Source organism: Neomonachus schauinslandi, chromosome 6 (assembly GCF_002201575.2).
Source record: "Neomonachus schauinslandi chromosome 6, ASM220157v2, whole genome shotgun sequence".
NCBI classification, from domain to species: Eukaryota; Metazoa; Chordata; class Mammalia; order Carnivora; family Phocidae; genus Neomonachus; species Neomonachus schauinslandi.
Window position 1 is genome coordinate 134,810,316 of NC_058408.1, and position 15,862 is coordinate 134,826,177.

General features: G+C 38.9%; 1 protein-coding gene across 5 annotated transcripts in view; it reads left to right on the forward strand.

Moving 5' to 3' along the window:
- ADD3 (adducin 3) overlaps positions 1-15,862 on the forward strand; it is a 124,200-nt gene that overhangs the window by 96,609 nt on the left and 11,729 nt on the right. For all 5 annotated transcript variants that reach the window (XM_021700196.1, XM_021700197.1, XM_044916143.1 and 2 more), the window contains 4 exons: positions 9,273-9,411; positions 13,473-13,624; positions 14,574-14,654; positions 15,516-15,665. In XM_021700196.1, the coding sequence (XP_021555871.1) occupies positions 9,273-9,411; positions 13,473-13,624; positions 14,574-14,654; positions 15,516-15,665 (522 nt within the window). The remainder of the gene's footprint in view (positions 1-9,272; positions 9,412-13,472; positions 13,625-14,573; positions 14,655-15,515; positions 15,666-15,862) is intronic.

The window sequence follows — 15,862 nt, forward strand, 5'->3', positions numbered from 1 at the left end:
CACTGTTGGTGGGAATGCAAGCTGGTACAGTCACTCTGAAAAACGGTATGGAGGGTCCTCAAAAAGTTGAAAATAAAGCTGCCCTATGACCCAGCAGTTGCACTGGATATTTACCCCAAAGATACAAATGTAGTGATCCGAAGGGACACATGCACTCCAATGTCTATAGCAGCAATGTCCACAATAGCCAAACTATGGAAAGAGCCAAGATGTCCATCAACAGATGAATGGATAAAGAAGATGTGGTATATATATACAAAGGAGTATTACACAGCCATCAAAAAATGAAATCTTGCCATTTGCAACGATGCGGATGGAACCTAGATGGTATTTATTATGCTAAGCGAAATAAGTCAATCAGAGAAAGACAATTTATCATATGATCACACTGATATGTGGATTTAAGTAATAAGGCAGAGGATCACAGGGGAAGAGAGGGAAAAAATGAAACAAGACAAAACCAGAGAGGAAGACAAACCATAAGAGACTTTTAATCTTAAGAAACAAACTGAGGGTTGCTGGGAGGTGGGGTGGGGGGAAGGGGTAGCTGGGTGATGGACATTGGGGAGGGTATGTGTTATAATGAGCACTGGGTATTATGTAAGACTGATGAATCACAGACCTGTACCCCTGAAACAAAAACTACATTATATATTTAAAAAAATCAAAATCAAAGATATTACTAATTCTTATTTGTAAGAAACAGGTTTGTAAGCCTTCTACTTAAAATGTTGAGTTTAGGGGCACCTGGGTGGCTCAGTCGTTAGGCGTCTGCCTTCGGCTCAGGTCATGATCCTGGGGTCCTGGGATCGAGCCCCGCAGCAGGCTCCCTGCTCCGCAGGAAGCCTGCTTTTCCCTCTCCCACTCCCCCTGCTTGTGTTCCTGCCCTTGCTGTCTCTCTCTCTCTGTCAAATAAATAAATAAATAAATTTTAAAAATAAATAAATAATAAAATGTTGAGTTTATTTGAGAAGAAAGGGAAATAGAGAAACTAATAAAAGCAAAGTATAATACTTTTTTTATTAAGCCCCCTATTAACACCTATTATGGGCAGCTGTTATGTATCAAATCCTATTTAATCCTCAAAACAACTCAGTCAAAAAAGTATTAATATCTCTAGTTTACAGTTGAATAAACTGAAACTTTAGAGGTCTTAGAAAACTTGCTGAAGTTTTTACAAGTTTGGGCTCTGAGTGTAAACTCCAAAACTCACGCTCTTAACCAGTAGGCTGTACCACTTAAAGCATTCAATAACAATGAAAAAACTCCACCCATATATTATTACTGCTTTTATTCATCGTCAAATTCTGTTGCTAAGGTTAATTCAACCCAACACAAGAAGAGTTTTCTTTTTTATTTTTTTTTTATTTTTTTTTTTTTATTTTTTATTTTTTTAAAGATTTATTTATTTGTTTGAGAGAGCGAGAATGAGAGAGAATACATGAGAGGGGGGAGGGTCAGAGGGAGAAGCAGGCTCCTCACTGAGCAGGGAGCCCGATGCGGGACTCGATCCTGGGACTCCAGGATCATGACCTGAGCCGAAGGCAGTTGCTTAACCAACTGAGCCACCCAGGCGCCCAAGAAGAGTTTTCAATCATAAGACATTTTGGTGTCTGTAAATTTGGATGACACACACAGTACCTTATTGCCTTCAGTTAAGAAAATAAGAGAACAGACTGTCTCATCCTGACTCCCAAGTATTACTTCTTTCTAGGAATTTCACAAAGTCTTTTGTCAAAACCTAAACCAGGTTTAGCTAGAGATGTTGTTAATGCACTAAGGAGAATCTGCAAGTTTTCTTTGACCAGTAATATATATGTCTGTGGAGACCCTAGATTATCATTAACCCCGTTATCTCAGAATGAAGTGTCCAGGGCAAACTGTTGAAACTAAATGATGCTTCACCAACGTTAAAGAAGCATGTTAAGTTGAAAAACTAACAGGACATTGTGCATAGTAGATATTTAGTTAAAATTCCACATACATACATGGATGGATGGCTATATGAATAGCTGGGTGGACTTTGAGTCATTAAACACCCGAATGTTGTCCACCAAGCTCCTGCTGAACTTGACAACCTAATATGGAAAACATTTGGTGGGTTTCAGAAAAAGGATCAATATTCTTAAACCTTACCACTGTGGGAAGCAGTTTAGACTGATTGATGGAAGAGTGCAGTGTTTCTCTGAAAGTTAGAACCACAGGAGTATATAGGTGGTGATAGCTCAGGCACATGACACACTAACATTTCTTAATAGGGCAATGTGTAATGCTACTTCGAAGTTTACTTCGAAGATAGGAGAAACTTCAAAGCCATGTACATTTTAGAATATCACTGTAAGGCCTAAAATGTTAACAGGGCACCAGAGGGCGCCTGTGTGGCTTAGTCGGTTAAGCGTCTGAACTCTCAATTTCAGCTCAGGTCAGGGGTGTGAGATTGAGCCCCATATCAGGCTCCGTGCTGGGTGTTGGAGCTGCTTAAGATTCTCTCTTTCCCTCTCCCTCTGTCCCTCCTCCCCTCACTCTCTAATAAAAAAAAGTTAACAGGGCACCTTAATTAGATTAGTTGATCAAAAGCACCATGATTTATCTGGTTGCTTTGGAAGTTTAAGATACAGGACTTCTTTATTAATTTTGTTTGCGTTTTTATTATATGCCAGCATCACGAAAAGATATTATTCTAACCTTTAGCTTCATATTAATTAAGACTTAGGCTGAGGACAAAGACCATCCAAAAGAAAATTTGGTTTATTTGTTTTTTCTCCTTTCAACAGGACCAGTGGTAATCTATTTCCAAATGAATACATTTCTTAATGGAGAAATTCTAAGTAAGTTTGTTATGCTCCTAATCCCACTTTGGGAGAGATCTAATAACATAATTGCAGGGTGCCTTGGGAGCAGCATGCTAGTTCTTTTTGCTCCAGTTTTTTGCTCTAGTAATTATTATGAGGTAGAACATCCAGATGTGAATATTTAAAATCTATCTGTGATATTTACCAGCATTCTGTTGTTTGATGTCCATAAGTTAAACATTATTTATAAATCAGCCTATGTGATTTTCTTTATTTTATTTTATTTTTTTTTTTAGCCTTAACTGAAATAATTGCATCAGGTCAGTTTCTTTTATCAAATTGATCCTCTTTTCTGTAATTTAAAATACCTTTCATCCAATACCACTTCCTCATAAAAGCTCTGATCCTAGGTACAGAAGCTAAGATCTGATACTTCAAGATAATTCTACCTTTGGTTTATAGGATAAGTATGTTTGTACTTAAAGTATACTCCTACCTACATGAATGTCAGGTCTCCAAATCTGTCATGTTTTTATAATCATGTTTATTTTTATTCAGACCTTATGAATTCAGAGTTTATAGGATCACTCCCTCAGTATTGACGGATGATGTATAAAATAAAAGGGTATAAGATTCAGATAAGGCTTTTAAGGTACCCTCTTTTAACTTAAACATTTTGTTTTTCATCTAGTGATTTTTTTTTTTTTACCATACTTTTTTGGACATGTGTCTAATGAGAGAGCTGTCCAAACTATAATGCTCTGGGCACAAACCCAAGTTTTCAAGTAGGATTTTGTTGTTTGAGTTGAAGAATTAAGTGACTTTTCAAAAATCTATAACATTTAGTGAAGATTCATTTCTTATTAAAAAAAAAAGATGCATTTCTCCCATTAGATGATGTACATACCTAATTACACAGGAAGAATTTCTCCTTCAAGTAACAGACTTTTAAGATGGTTTTCTAGAGCTTCAAATTCCAGTGCTAAAAACCTTTGAAATGGATTTTGCTATCATTAACTCAATCAAGACTGAGATCAGGTTCTTTACTTTCCTTATATTCTAGGAAAAGAAGAAGACAAACAAGTTGCCTGGGTGGTTCAGTCGGTTAAGCTTCTGCCTTTGGCTCAGGTCATGATCCCAGGGTCCTGGGATTAAGTCCCGCATCGGGCTCCCTGCTCAGTGGGGAGTCTCCTTCTCCCTCTCCTTCTGCGACTCCCCCTGCTCATTCACTTTCTCTCTCTCCCTCTCTCAAATAATAAAATCTTTAAAAAAAAAAAAAAGGAAAAAGAAAAACTCTAATTTACTATTTTATTAATTGAGCATTGAACTAGACACTCAGGGAGACTCTAGCAATGTGAAAGTCACAGTCCCAACCATCCAATATCATGGTGTAGTAGAGTAGGAAAAGTAAATCACAATCTTATGACAGGTACCCTAAGTGTAGTAAAGGTAAATGTTAAAAGAATTTAGAGGAGGGTGGAAAGAGAAGAAATTGGAGATCAGATCTAATTGGGTGATTAAAGGAGAGACTTCAAGAAGAAGGTGGCATTTAAGATGAGTGTTAGATAAAGGTTGAGAACTGATTAGGTAGAGGAACAGAGGAAGCCAGCATTTCCCTTTGATGAAATAGAGTGAGCAGGGATAGAAAAGTACAGGTTGTGATCAGAGAGTGATGAGCAAACCTCATAGGCTAAACCAAAGCATAAGGTAGTAACGGTAGATACAGCCAAAATGTTATATTATGACAGATTAGAGAGATCCTGGAGTACCAGACCATCTTGACCTGTTAGGAGTCAGCCCATTTTCTCATCACTTCCAGTTTTAATCTGTTTATATGAATGTTTTTATATGTACATATATGCACATGGTGCTTGCTTTGGATCTGGGTTAACCACCACATATTAGCTATGTGACATAGGAAACTCACTTAACTTGAGTTTCAGTTTCCTTGTTAGTAAAATGAACCTCGTGGGGTTGTGACAAATAACATCAAAGCAAGCCATGTAATGATTAGTACATAGCAGGCAAGTATTTCTGTGAAAATTATATGCATAAGTTATATACAGTATTGCTGAGTGAAAGCATTTTATGGCAACACTTGAAGATTATATAATCACAATTCCTTAGACTATATTTTGGTTTTCTTGAAGGTCTCCAAAGAATCTATCATCCTGATGGCAGTCTGGCTTGTTCACGTTCATGTATTCATGCATTCAAGGTGTAAAAACTCCCACAACCTCTTCTGTTCTGTTTCAGAGAGAGATAGAAGACATGGTTTATGCCGTGGCTTTATATATATGTTGTTTGATCTTTTAGCCTGACTCCTCTAGTGGACACTCTAGGGAATTGTTGGTTTAATCTGATTTTAGAAGCCCACCTTGCTGCCCTGTGTATAAATTAGTTTTTCATTCTGCTTTGATGGGAGAAGTCCCAGCTATAAGAGGGCAAGTATTTGGTACTTGTGGATCATCATCATCTGCTGCTATATAAATTTTTTGCTCCATCATTACAACATAATGCTCTAATCTAGCCTAGGAAGTTTACCCTGTATTTCTGATCACAACGTGCCTGCTGCCTTATTAGTTGTATTTGGTTTCAGTGATACAACGCATTTCCTATAAAATTAGGGAAAGATCCTGTGCCCAGCTGAGAGTTCCAGATTTCAACCTTTACTCCATTTACATATTAGCTGTGCAACCTTTTTCTTTTTTAATTTTTTTTTAAAGATTTTATTTATTTGCAAGAGAGAGAATGAGAGACAGAGAGCATGGGAGGGAGGAAGGTCAGAGGGAGAAGCAGACTCCCCGCTGAGCAGGGAGCCCGATGTGGTACTCGATCCCAGGACTCCAAGATCATGACCCGAGCCAAAGGCAGTTGCTTGACCAGCTGAGCCACCCAGGCACCCTAGCTGTGCAACCTTGCTCAAATCATTGCCTATCTCAGGACTTTGTTGTGAGATTCAAATGAATCAACTATAAAGGATTATTATATTAACATTGGATTTTAGTAGAAATATGATTAACTGTCACCATAAAGATAAGTATATTTTTCTTTTAATACAATATTTTAAAGCTTAATAATATGTTTATAGATACATTTTTAAAACCAGCTGAGATAACTTTTTATCATTAGTTTTTATAATGTCTTATGACTTAGGTAATTATCTGAATAATATTTCAAAAATATTTGAAACCTTAAAAATGAGTTATAAATATGTTCATGACAAAAAATAATAAATCTTTTGTTACAGAAGAATTCTTATCTGTTGAAGCACTTACAACTGTATAAAAAGGCTGGGGAAATTTCATTTACTTTGAAAATTATTTTCCTATACTGTGTAGAAGCTATTCACTAGCCTTATAGGGGAAATTCATATATTTCTCTTAATTGATTTTAGAGGGCTTATATATTTCCCCTTATGACACTGGATCATCCCCAAATTTTAGGATGGTGCCCACCATATTGTGGGATGTATGAAAGTGGAAAAAGCACTTTTCACTAATGAAAATAGCATTTGACCTGAGTTTTTGCCTTGGACAATTACTGCCTTGGACAAATTTTTCGACCTTTCTCATTTAGCTTTCTCATCCCACCCAGCAGAAGTGTCTCATCAATTCAAAAATAGTTGTGATTCTCTTGAACAACTGGTTGGTTTTTAATCTTAAAGCCATTGTATATCAGCATACTGAGCAGATTATCTTAATTCATGTTGGCTGCTAGAGAGTTTAGATAAAATTTGGCCAATCTCTAGCAAATGCCTACAGTTTTATAGCATGTACTTTGTATCTTAACCTCCTTCCTGGCTCTGACTAATCTCCTTATGCTTATTTCTTCCTTAGCTTAATTTTTCTAACCTATATTTGTTTTTGTATAATTTTAATCTATGGAATCTGTCTTAAATTCTTCCTGGAACATTGTGAGGTGGGGTACTCAGTAAAATGATGCCCATTTCTCAGAGCTATTGCAATGTAAATCATGAGTGATACACATTGTAGGTATTATTATTATTTATTATTTTACTGAATAAAAGAATATTGGTTATAGCTGCTTTCAGCTGAAGGAAAGTTTAAACAGGATTTGGTTTCGAAGGGAAGATAGTTTCAGAAGAGTCGACTGGCCCATTGCCAATGTCCAGAAGTTTTCTATAGTTTATATAAAGATAAATGAGTATATATAGAAGATTCTTTTCCTTTCAGCCTTAAATATGGTAAAATACTCATGTCACTCATCTGTATGAAGCTCACAACCATTTTATGTTCACTAAGTCTTAGAAATGGAGTCTTCTGATCAGTGTAATGTGTCTTTGTAGAGGATATTTTATAGGATAGTTTCTGTGGTTTAAATCATATTTAAATGAACTAGGTACAGTCAATGGAATTAGATGTTTAGAATTTGTATCATTGTGCTGATGATTTACATTTAACAAGCCTCAAATTTGTAAAAGAAAAACCATGTTTAACTGGTATAAACTGTTCCATGAACTCAGAATTCAAATATGGTCACTAGAATTTTTTTTTAAGATTTATTTATTTATTTGAGAGAGAGAACGAGTGGGAGGGGGAGAGGGAGAGAGAATCTCAAGCAGACTCTGTGCTGAGCGCAGAGCCCAACGTGGAGCTTGATTTCACAACACCAAGATCACGACCTGAGCCGAAACCAAGAGTCGTATGCCTAACTGCACCATCCAGGTGCCCCTGGTCACTAGTACTTTTTAAATCACTCAAACATCCACCTGCTGTATTAGTAGAAAATACAGCATCTTCCTCTTGGAATTTCTACTCCCCTCTAAGTTGTCCCAAGAACGTCAGTGGCTTACATAGTCCAAAAGGGTTCGTCAGTGACTTCTATATCCAAAATGTGGTGTGTACATATGTCTGCATGTGCGTATGTGAGTCATGCTAAAGTGTATACAGCCCATGGCCACTGGACCTCCCTGGTGTTGAAAACTACTCTTACTCTGTCCAATAGAAGATGCAGGTTCATTGTTGACCCAGATGCCTGTACAGGCCACCATGGTGCATTAGGGAAGGATGACCTCCCTCTTCCTGTGCTAAGCTCAGTTAGGGTATTCCATGGTGCACCATGGTTGAGCTCCCAAGATTACAGCAGTTAGCACTCAGCTCTTCACATCACAGATACCTCTCAACTGTTGTTCTGAAAGCAACACAAGCATTGGGTCAGGACTGGTCTTAATATCTGCAACCTCATAGCTTCAAACCACATTTCTCCTTTCCTCCATGGGGTTCCTATGCCTTTTTTTTTTTTTTTTTTTTTTTAAGAAGTCCTTTCTGAAAACCTCTGAGTTATGCAGCTATCCTCTAAGCAAGGCTACATCTAAGCAGGGACTCCAGGAGATCTTATTGCCAGCCTTACAAGAAGGCTACTGTTGGTGACTCAAAGGAAATTCACCCTCTGATGAAGATTATTCCAATGGTCTCCAAGGGGTTAGTATGTACTCCTCTTGGAGGTAGTGATTCCAAGGCAGTTTTCTGCCTTCTGCCTTTTAGGTGAAGTGGAAAAAATTGAACTTAATTTCTGGCAGGCATTCTGCTTCACATGTAACCAAGAGCAAGGTTTAGAGAATTTATATCACAAGAGCTTTCGTGTTTAAAATGAATGAAAAAAGGCTTGAGCAAGAGAACAAATAATGAATTTAATAAAATAAGTACTGGTTGGGTGTTATGGAAATAAAAATGAGCTATTTCAAGTAATGTGAAGGATTGAGAGGTTTCAGATGATGAATCATATTAGCAACTCAAGGGTTAGTAGAATAGAGAATTTCTCTTAATGTTCAGAACTCTTATTTATATAAACACTGTTTCTGACACATGTACATATGCCTGCAAAAGAAAAGATACAGCAGAATTTGAGAACAGGAACATATAGTACCCAAAGTTGGGGAAAAAATGTCCTTTCTTTAGCACAGTGTTGCAGAAGGGGAGTAATCAGTTCTCCATGCTTATCAGTTTGCTTTCAGTGTTTGTGGAGCTAGGGGATTGCCATGGAAATCATAAAATGGAAGCTGTGATATACTTAGTATGTCTTAGTGAAGACTTCTGCTGTGAGGCAGTCTGTAGTCAGAGCCTTGCCCCATTCAAATAGGGACTCTAGCCTGACCTAGATAATGAGGCTGCTAGACAAGGCATGGCTCTCTTTCCCCATCAGTCTGTACTTGGTCCTCTAGTTCCATGTTGTTAACAGGGTTGTTTCATCTGTATCTGTCTATTGGAGATGTTACAGTAGCTCATTTTCTTTGAGATTAAGAATTCCTAATGATTTTTCCCTCCCCTGAAAGCGCGCTTCTTGCTGCTGCTTCCAGTGCTTTATTATTTTGTGTTTCATATCTGTTTTAAAGTAGTGTAGATGAAAGCTTATTTAAAAGAGGGATGGGGAAAAGATTGATTATAGAGGAAGTTATGTTTGGATCGTTCTGCTCCAAGTGAGATGTATGTGCTTAGTGGTTATTTTTGTGTGTTTCAGGCCTTTCGGGAAGACCTGGAATGCCTTATTCAAGAACAGATGAAGAAAGGCCACAACCCAACTGGATTGCTGGCATTACAGCAGATCGCAGATTACATCATGGCCAATTCTTTTTCAGGCTTTACTTCACCTCCCCTCAGTACGTCAGTTTTGGAAAGTTTATTAATTTTTTAAAAATTTTTATTTTAATTCAATTAACATGTATTATTGGTTTCAGAGGTAGAGGTCAGTGATTCATCGGTCTTATATAATACCCAGTGCTCGTTACATCAAGTGCCCTCCTTAATGTCCATCACCCAATTACCCCATCCCCTTACCCCCCGCCCCTCCAGCAACACTCAGTTTGTTTCCTAAGATTTAAGAGTCTCTTATGGTTTGTCTCCCTCTCTGGTTTTGTCTTGTTTCATTTTTTGCTCTCTTCCCCTATGATCCTCTGCCTTGTTTCTTAAATTCCACATATCAGTGAGATCATATGATAATTGTCTTTCTCTGGCTTATTTCGCTCAGCATAACACCCTCTAGTTCCATCGATGTCATTGCAAATAGTTTTGGGAAGTTGAAAAAATTACGATCTTATCTCTACTTTGAACACTGTACATCTCTGGCAGCCTACTCTGCTCTGGTTCAGTCCTTAAGTTTATAACGTCTAATACTTAAAGTAACAAAGTGTTAAAATCTCTTACCTTTTCTTATCAACCAGGCATTTACTAGACTTTGTAAGATTATAAAATAGTTATAAGACAAGGGCCCTGTCCTAGATAAATGTATATTTTTGGTTGAGGAGACATTCCATGAATGCAAAAATGATTAAAACTGCAAGATAACTATAGAAGAAAAACTTACAAAGCAGTTCATAAGAAATTGTCTAATGACCTCTTAAAAGGCTATGAACTCAGAGTTGGAATTGATTGTTGGCTGAAGTGGACTGAGAAAACTATGGAAAAAGAGAGGCCTGAACTAACCAGGCTTTAGAAGATGGAGTAGTTAGAATTTGGTATGAAAGAGGAATGAAAACATTTTACTCATTTAATAATAGCTCTTTGGTGAGAGCACCAGTTTGGTGAGCTGAACACTATAAGCACTTTATATCTCAGCAAGATATGTACAGAGCTCACTGCAATACCAGAACAGATATGGAGTACCAGAAGGTACTGTCAGGGACTGCTTCATGTCAGAGTCAAAGGATTGTCTTTTTCTTCTCTTTCATTTTCCTTCTCTTCCTTCATTTCTTCCTTCCTTTGTTTCTTTTTGGTTAAAGATTTATAAGTAGTAGTCAGTGAATTCAAGTACTTTCCAAATAGAGGAATGGCATAAAAAGAGACATGATGATGGAAACATGCTAAGGTTAGGGTGTGTTTGTAGAACTCACAGTGGACCAGCATGTTGGCACATACATATTGTTTAAAAAAACTTTTGAAAGAGTCCCAGTGTGATGTGTAAGTGTTTGAACTAAAACAGGAGTGTGGGTACAAAAAGGAAGAGATCAATGAGAAAGGCATCACCAAGGAAGAGTAGAGAAGACTTAGTGACAGGTTTGATGTGGTATTGTGGGGATGGAGTGGGAGAAGAACTATGAGTTCCAAAATCACTCTTGTAGCTTCGGAGAAACCTTCTATCAGAAGGAACAGAAAAATTCGAAGGTTGAGCTAGTTTGTTTTGCTCTTTCTGTAATACTGAGTATCTATTATGTTCCAAGCACCCTGTTAGAGATAGGGCATACAGTGATAAACGAGATGGGCAAAGTTTCCTGTGCTTGTGGAGACTAAAGAAAATGGTCAGATAATAGGAAGTGCTGTGCAAATAATTAATAGATGGTGATTTGATAGGACGAACTAGGTAACTACTTTAGATTGGATGATGAGGGAGAATCTCTCTGAGAAGGTGACATTTAAACTGAAATCTGAATTGTAAGAAGGAACAAACCATACCAAGATCGAGAGAAAACATTCCAGGTAGAAGGAATAAGTACAAATGTCAGGTGGAAATAAGATGAGAATGAATTTGGTGGTCTCTTCAAGGAATAAAAATAAAAGATTATGGCTGGAGAGCATGGGTTTGGGGGGGACAAGTAGAGCAAAGTGAGGTCAGCAACATAGGCAGAGGCTGAATTATTCAGGGTTTCCCAGCCAGAGTTGGAAGTTTGGATTCTGTTCTAACTTTGAAAAGCCATTTTAAGCAGGAGGGTGATGTAGAAAGACCTCTATGGTTTCTGTGTGAAGAATTAACTGGGAAATTTTGTGGTATTATTAGACAAAAATAGGAATGTCCAGAGTTGGGGATCTCTTTGGCTTGGGAAATGGAGGAATTTCAACTTTAGGCATGCCAAAGTTGCCAAGAGCTGCCAAGACATGGCCGCAGTTGGAAATAGAGCTTAAGGGAGTGGCTGGGGAGATGGACATAAAGAAGTATTACTCATAGCTGTGTATGTTGATTAATCATTCAGGAGGGTATAAGCAGGAAAGAAAAGAGTCTAAAGAGAAAATTTCGAAAATTGGAAGAGGAAGACAGGTCAGGGAAGACCAGAATAATAAGAGGAGCTATCCTGAGTGTCCTAGATACCATAGCAGGAAAGAGGAGCTGAGCTGCCAAGGTTGCTGGCTGGAATATACAAAGGCCTGGCAGTAGGAGATTTGTGCTCTGTGGTTCAGAGGTCAGGGACTAGAAATCAGCCAATTTGGCTGGAAAATTTATGTTGTGTTGTGGAAAGTAGAAGTTAACATTGGCAGGGAGAGTGAGAGATCCATTCACAGCTGCCTCTGAAATTTTATTAGAAATTAGACTGTTTTGAATGTATGGCTTACATATTGAAACTCTTTCTTTGAATTAGTTCAGAACATTTGAGAAGCTCTCACATTCGAGTGTTGACTTGAGACTTCTGTTGAAATGTTCGCCCCGACCTCCGACTCTCACATGGTAGCAGCCGATCGCAGAGCGTCAGCTGCCCCTTCAGCCCAGGCTTGTGGCCTCCCTAGTGCCTACAGTCTTCAGCAGGCCCAGTTTCAGCCCTTACGTGAATCTCCTGGCACCTTGTAGGCCTTCACGTTGGGCTTTTGCAAAACTTAGAGCAGGGGAGTAGTGAGGCAAAAGGTGACTTTATAAAGAATGGATTTACAAAGAGAGGGGCTACAGGCAAGGACAAAATGAGGCGGCCTATTGAAAGCATTACATGTGAGGCGAACTCAGGGATGGAAAATGAGGAAACCTGGAAGGCAAAGGATGACAGAACACGGTGATGAATTACGTATGGTGGCCCAGGGAAGGTTACTTCCTGTGTGAGACTGTGGGAATTGTAGTACCAGCGCATCAGAAGACTGAGGAGGAGTGAGAAGGTCAGAAAAAGCGGGGAGATAAAATCGCTTTTAGACCTTTTTAATGTGTATGTTGTTGGTTGCAGGCCGTTAGAAGCAGTAGGCTGGAGGGTGGGCAGGAGGCCCTAGTCACAGATAAAGCTCAGGGTGTCCGTCCTCCACACGGAAGTGACAGTGAAAATTCAAGAGTCTGTAGTGTTTTCCTGGGGAAAAGTAAAATGAGAGGGGAGCATAGTGGGGGACTGAGCTTTGGGATGGAGCCACAGAGGGCAGAAGGGAGGAGAGCTGGTTGGAGGAGAAGGAAGCAACAGGTGAAAGGGGAATGGGAGGTCCAGGCCGTGTCACACAGGCCTGCAGAAGAATTCCAGGGGGAGAGGTGGTAAATGGTGTCAAGGAGAACAAAGACTGAGAGAAAGTGGAACATGGTCACAGTTGAAGTTAGTGGTTGGGTCACTAAAGCCCAAGACTAGGTTTTGTTGCTTAGTGACGGCTAAAGGCAGACCGGTTTGAATGCATTCTTCTCTATCTTAAATAAATTTTTTTTTAATAAATGTCAAAAGGGCTATTAGAAAAGTAGCTTTCTGTTGAGATCTTTTCATCATAACATTAGCAGTAACCTCAGTATTGATAACACTTTCGCCATTAGGATCATGTGACCATTTTCCTACCAAGTCCCTCCCTCACAAGTCCAGTACTAGGTGAAATAGCGAAGATTGCTGATGCGCATTTTAGCTCTGCGGGTACTCGTGTGAAGGGAGATAAGCTAAGGAACGTTGTGTGGGCTGAGAAGTTTCACATCATTATTTACAAGGCTGGGACACTCGCAGACTCAGGCTGCTTCCAGGTACTGCGTTACTTGACGTGAATCTCTCTCCACAACTTTTCCTTTTAGGTCTCGGCATGGTCACACCTATCAGTGACCTTCCTGGGGCAGATACAGCCTCATACGTGAAGGGAGAAAAGCTTACCCGCTGTAAGCTTGCCAGCCTGTACAGACTCGTGGACTTGTTTGGATGGGCACAGCTGGCAAATACATACATCTCCGTGAGTTCCTTGGCTTTCGATTCCTTTTCTAAAAAATCCCAGCCAGAAGGCAGCTGTACTCCTCTCACCTTAACTCGTAAGTCCAGCCAGACTTCATTTTCTGCACCTAGCATGCTGGGTTACAGCCAACTCCTGATTTAAACCTTGTCTCCAAGGGAGAGGCTACAGTTAAGCTCGCTTTCTTCTCCACTTTCTGTCTGTGGTGTTCCTTTTGTTCAAACCAGCTGTAGAACCTATCCAAGAACAAATTCTTCTGGCAGAATTTTCTCTCTCCATATTAATTCTGTTTGAGCATGAGTGTCACTAAAAAGCACTTGGGTTGGGGCAGGAAAAATAGAGGGGGTCAGGGAAGTTTCCTCCCTGGGCTTTATTTTTTAAGTAGATTTTTTCCATTATCTGTTTTCATGTTGTCACATTGGAAAGCCAGACAATATTTGGAGGCTTATGAAACTGGTGGTGGAAGTGGCTCAGGTGCAGTCTTCCTTACACCTCTTCTTCCCTCCCGGCCGCTCCTTAGTTCCTCCTTCATCTCCACTTCAGCTCCTTCCCAAGAAGAGACTCTGTTCTCTTTCCTTTGCCCCTTTTCCCTTAATTTCCATGTTGTAAATCGAAATTATAGTCATGACCACATTCAGTTAATATTTTCTCATGAATGTAGCTGACCCTAAGCAACCTTAGAACTCCCGGGATAACACTTCAGGTAAGTTCAGTAAATGAGAAACTAATGTCAGAAATTTTTAGCAAGTGCTTGAGTGTTGAGGGAAGAAAACTTTTCAAGGAAAGTTTCCTGTTGCACACCTTTAATTTCTGCTTTCTTGCTTCCTGTCATCCTCCCCCCACCCCCGATCTCTTACAGTTATTCACTGCAAATATATTCCCTGTCGTATTTACACTGCAAAATAAGAACACCTCACAGTAATTCCCTATTTTTTTTTTTTCTTTCTCTCAGGTGAGAATAAGTAAGGAGCAAGACCACATAATAATAATTCCTAGAGGCCTGTCTTTTTCTGAAGCCACAGCCTCCAATTTGGTATAATTTTCATTTCTATGTTACTTTTTCTGTCCTTCTTTGTGCTTTTCTTACAGCTTTTAGTTTTTAGTACAGGACAGAACAAGAGAAGGTATGGATGGGAAAACATTTGCTAATGAACAGGAAAGAGTTTGGAAGGTTATGTTGATTTTTTTTTAAGAAAAGCTTTAGGGGTCAAGAAAAACAAGGTAGTTGAAGAGACTAATAAATAAGTTGGTCTTATCAGTGAACCTATCCATGCTTTGAAGGGAATCTTTTGAATTTTTTTCCACCCTGTACACTCTGGAATTTTTTTAAAACCCACACACAAAGTCTGTGTGTATTTTATAGATAGATTTCAGCAAAATTCAGTTGGTCTGAGCAGAGGGGCTGACTGTGTAGCATTTTATTTTTCCATGATGATGCTCATAGCCAGTATCATTGGCTTCTAGAATGGCAGGAACTACATTGGTTCTTGGTGCTGCAGTGTTAGCAAATGGACATTTTCCAGCCAGTTTAGTAAATGCCAGACCTTGTCCAGACCTTTAGTGAAGAGTTTTAAGTTATTTGGCTTTTTAGAAACTACTTCTTATAAATTCTGAGTTTTGTTGCAGACTGCCTGTTTTTTGTAAATAAAGTTTAATGGGAACAAAGCCACACTTTTTTTTTTTTTTTTTTTTTTTTACATTTTTTTTGGTTTTCCATAAAGTGGCAGAGTTGAGTAGTTGCATCAGAGGCCCACAAAGTCTAAAATATTTACTATTTGTCTTTGACAAAAAAGTTTGCCACCCCCTGGTTTAGCTGGTGGACCACAGGCAGACTTTGATACATGTCTTTGATAAATTGATACCAATTAAATATGTCTCTCTGATTTTTTTCCAGGTGAAAGTCAATATAATAGGAGAAGTGGTTGATCAGGGAAGTACTAATTTGAAAATTGACCACACAGGCTTCAGTCCCCATGCTGCAATCTATTCCACACGTCCTGATGTTAAGTGTGTGATCCACATCCATACTCTTGCAACAGCAGCTGTAAGTCGCTGAAGACTAAACCCAGCAATGGCTCTGGGAAGTGTATTTAATTTCCATGGTTTTCCTTATGTGATGCTTTACTACCTGCACGCTTTCACACTGCATAATCATTCAGAATTATATTCAAAATATTAATCCTCTGAATACCCAGAAAGCAAAAGTTCCTTTGGACCAAATGCTGACATTGTAGGAAACAC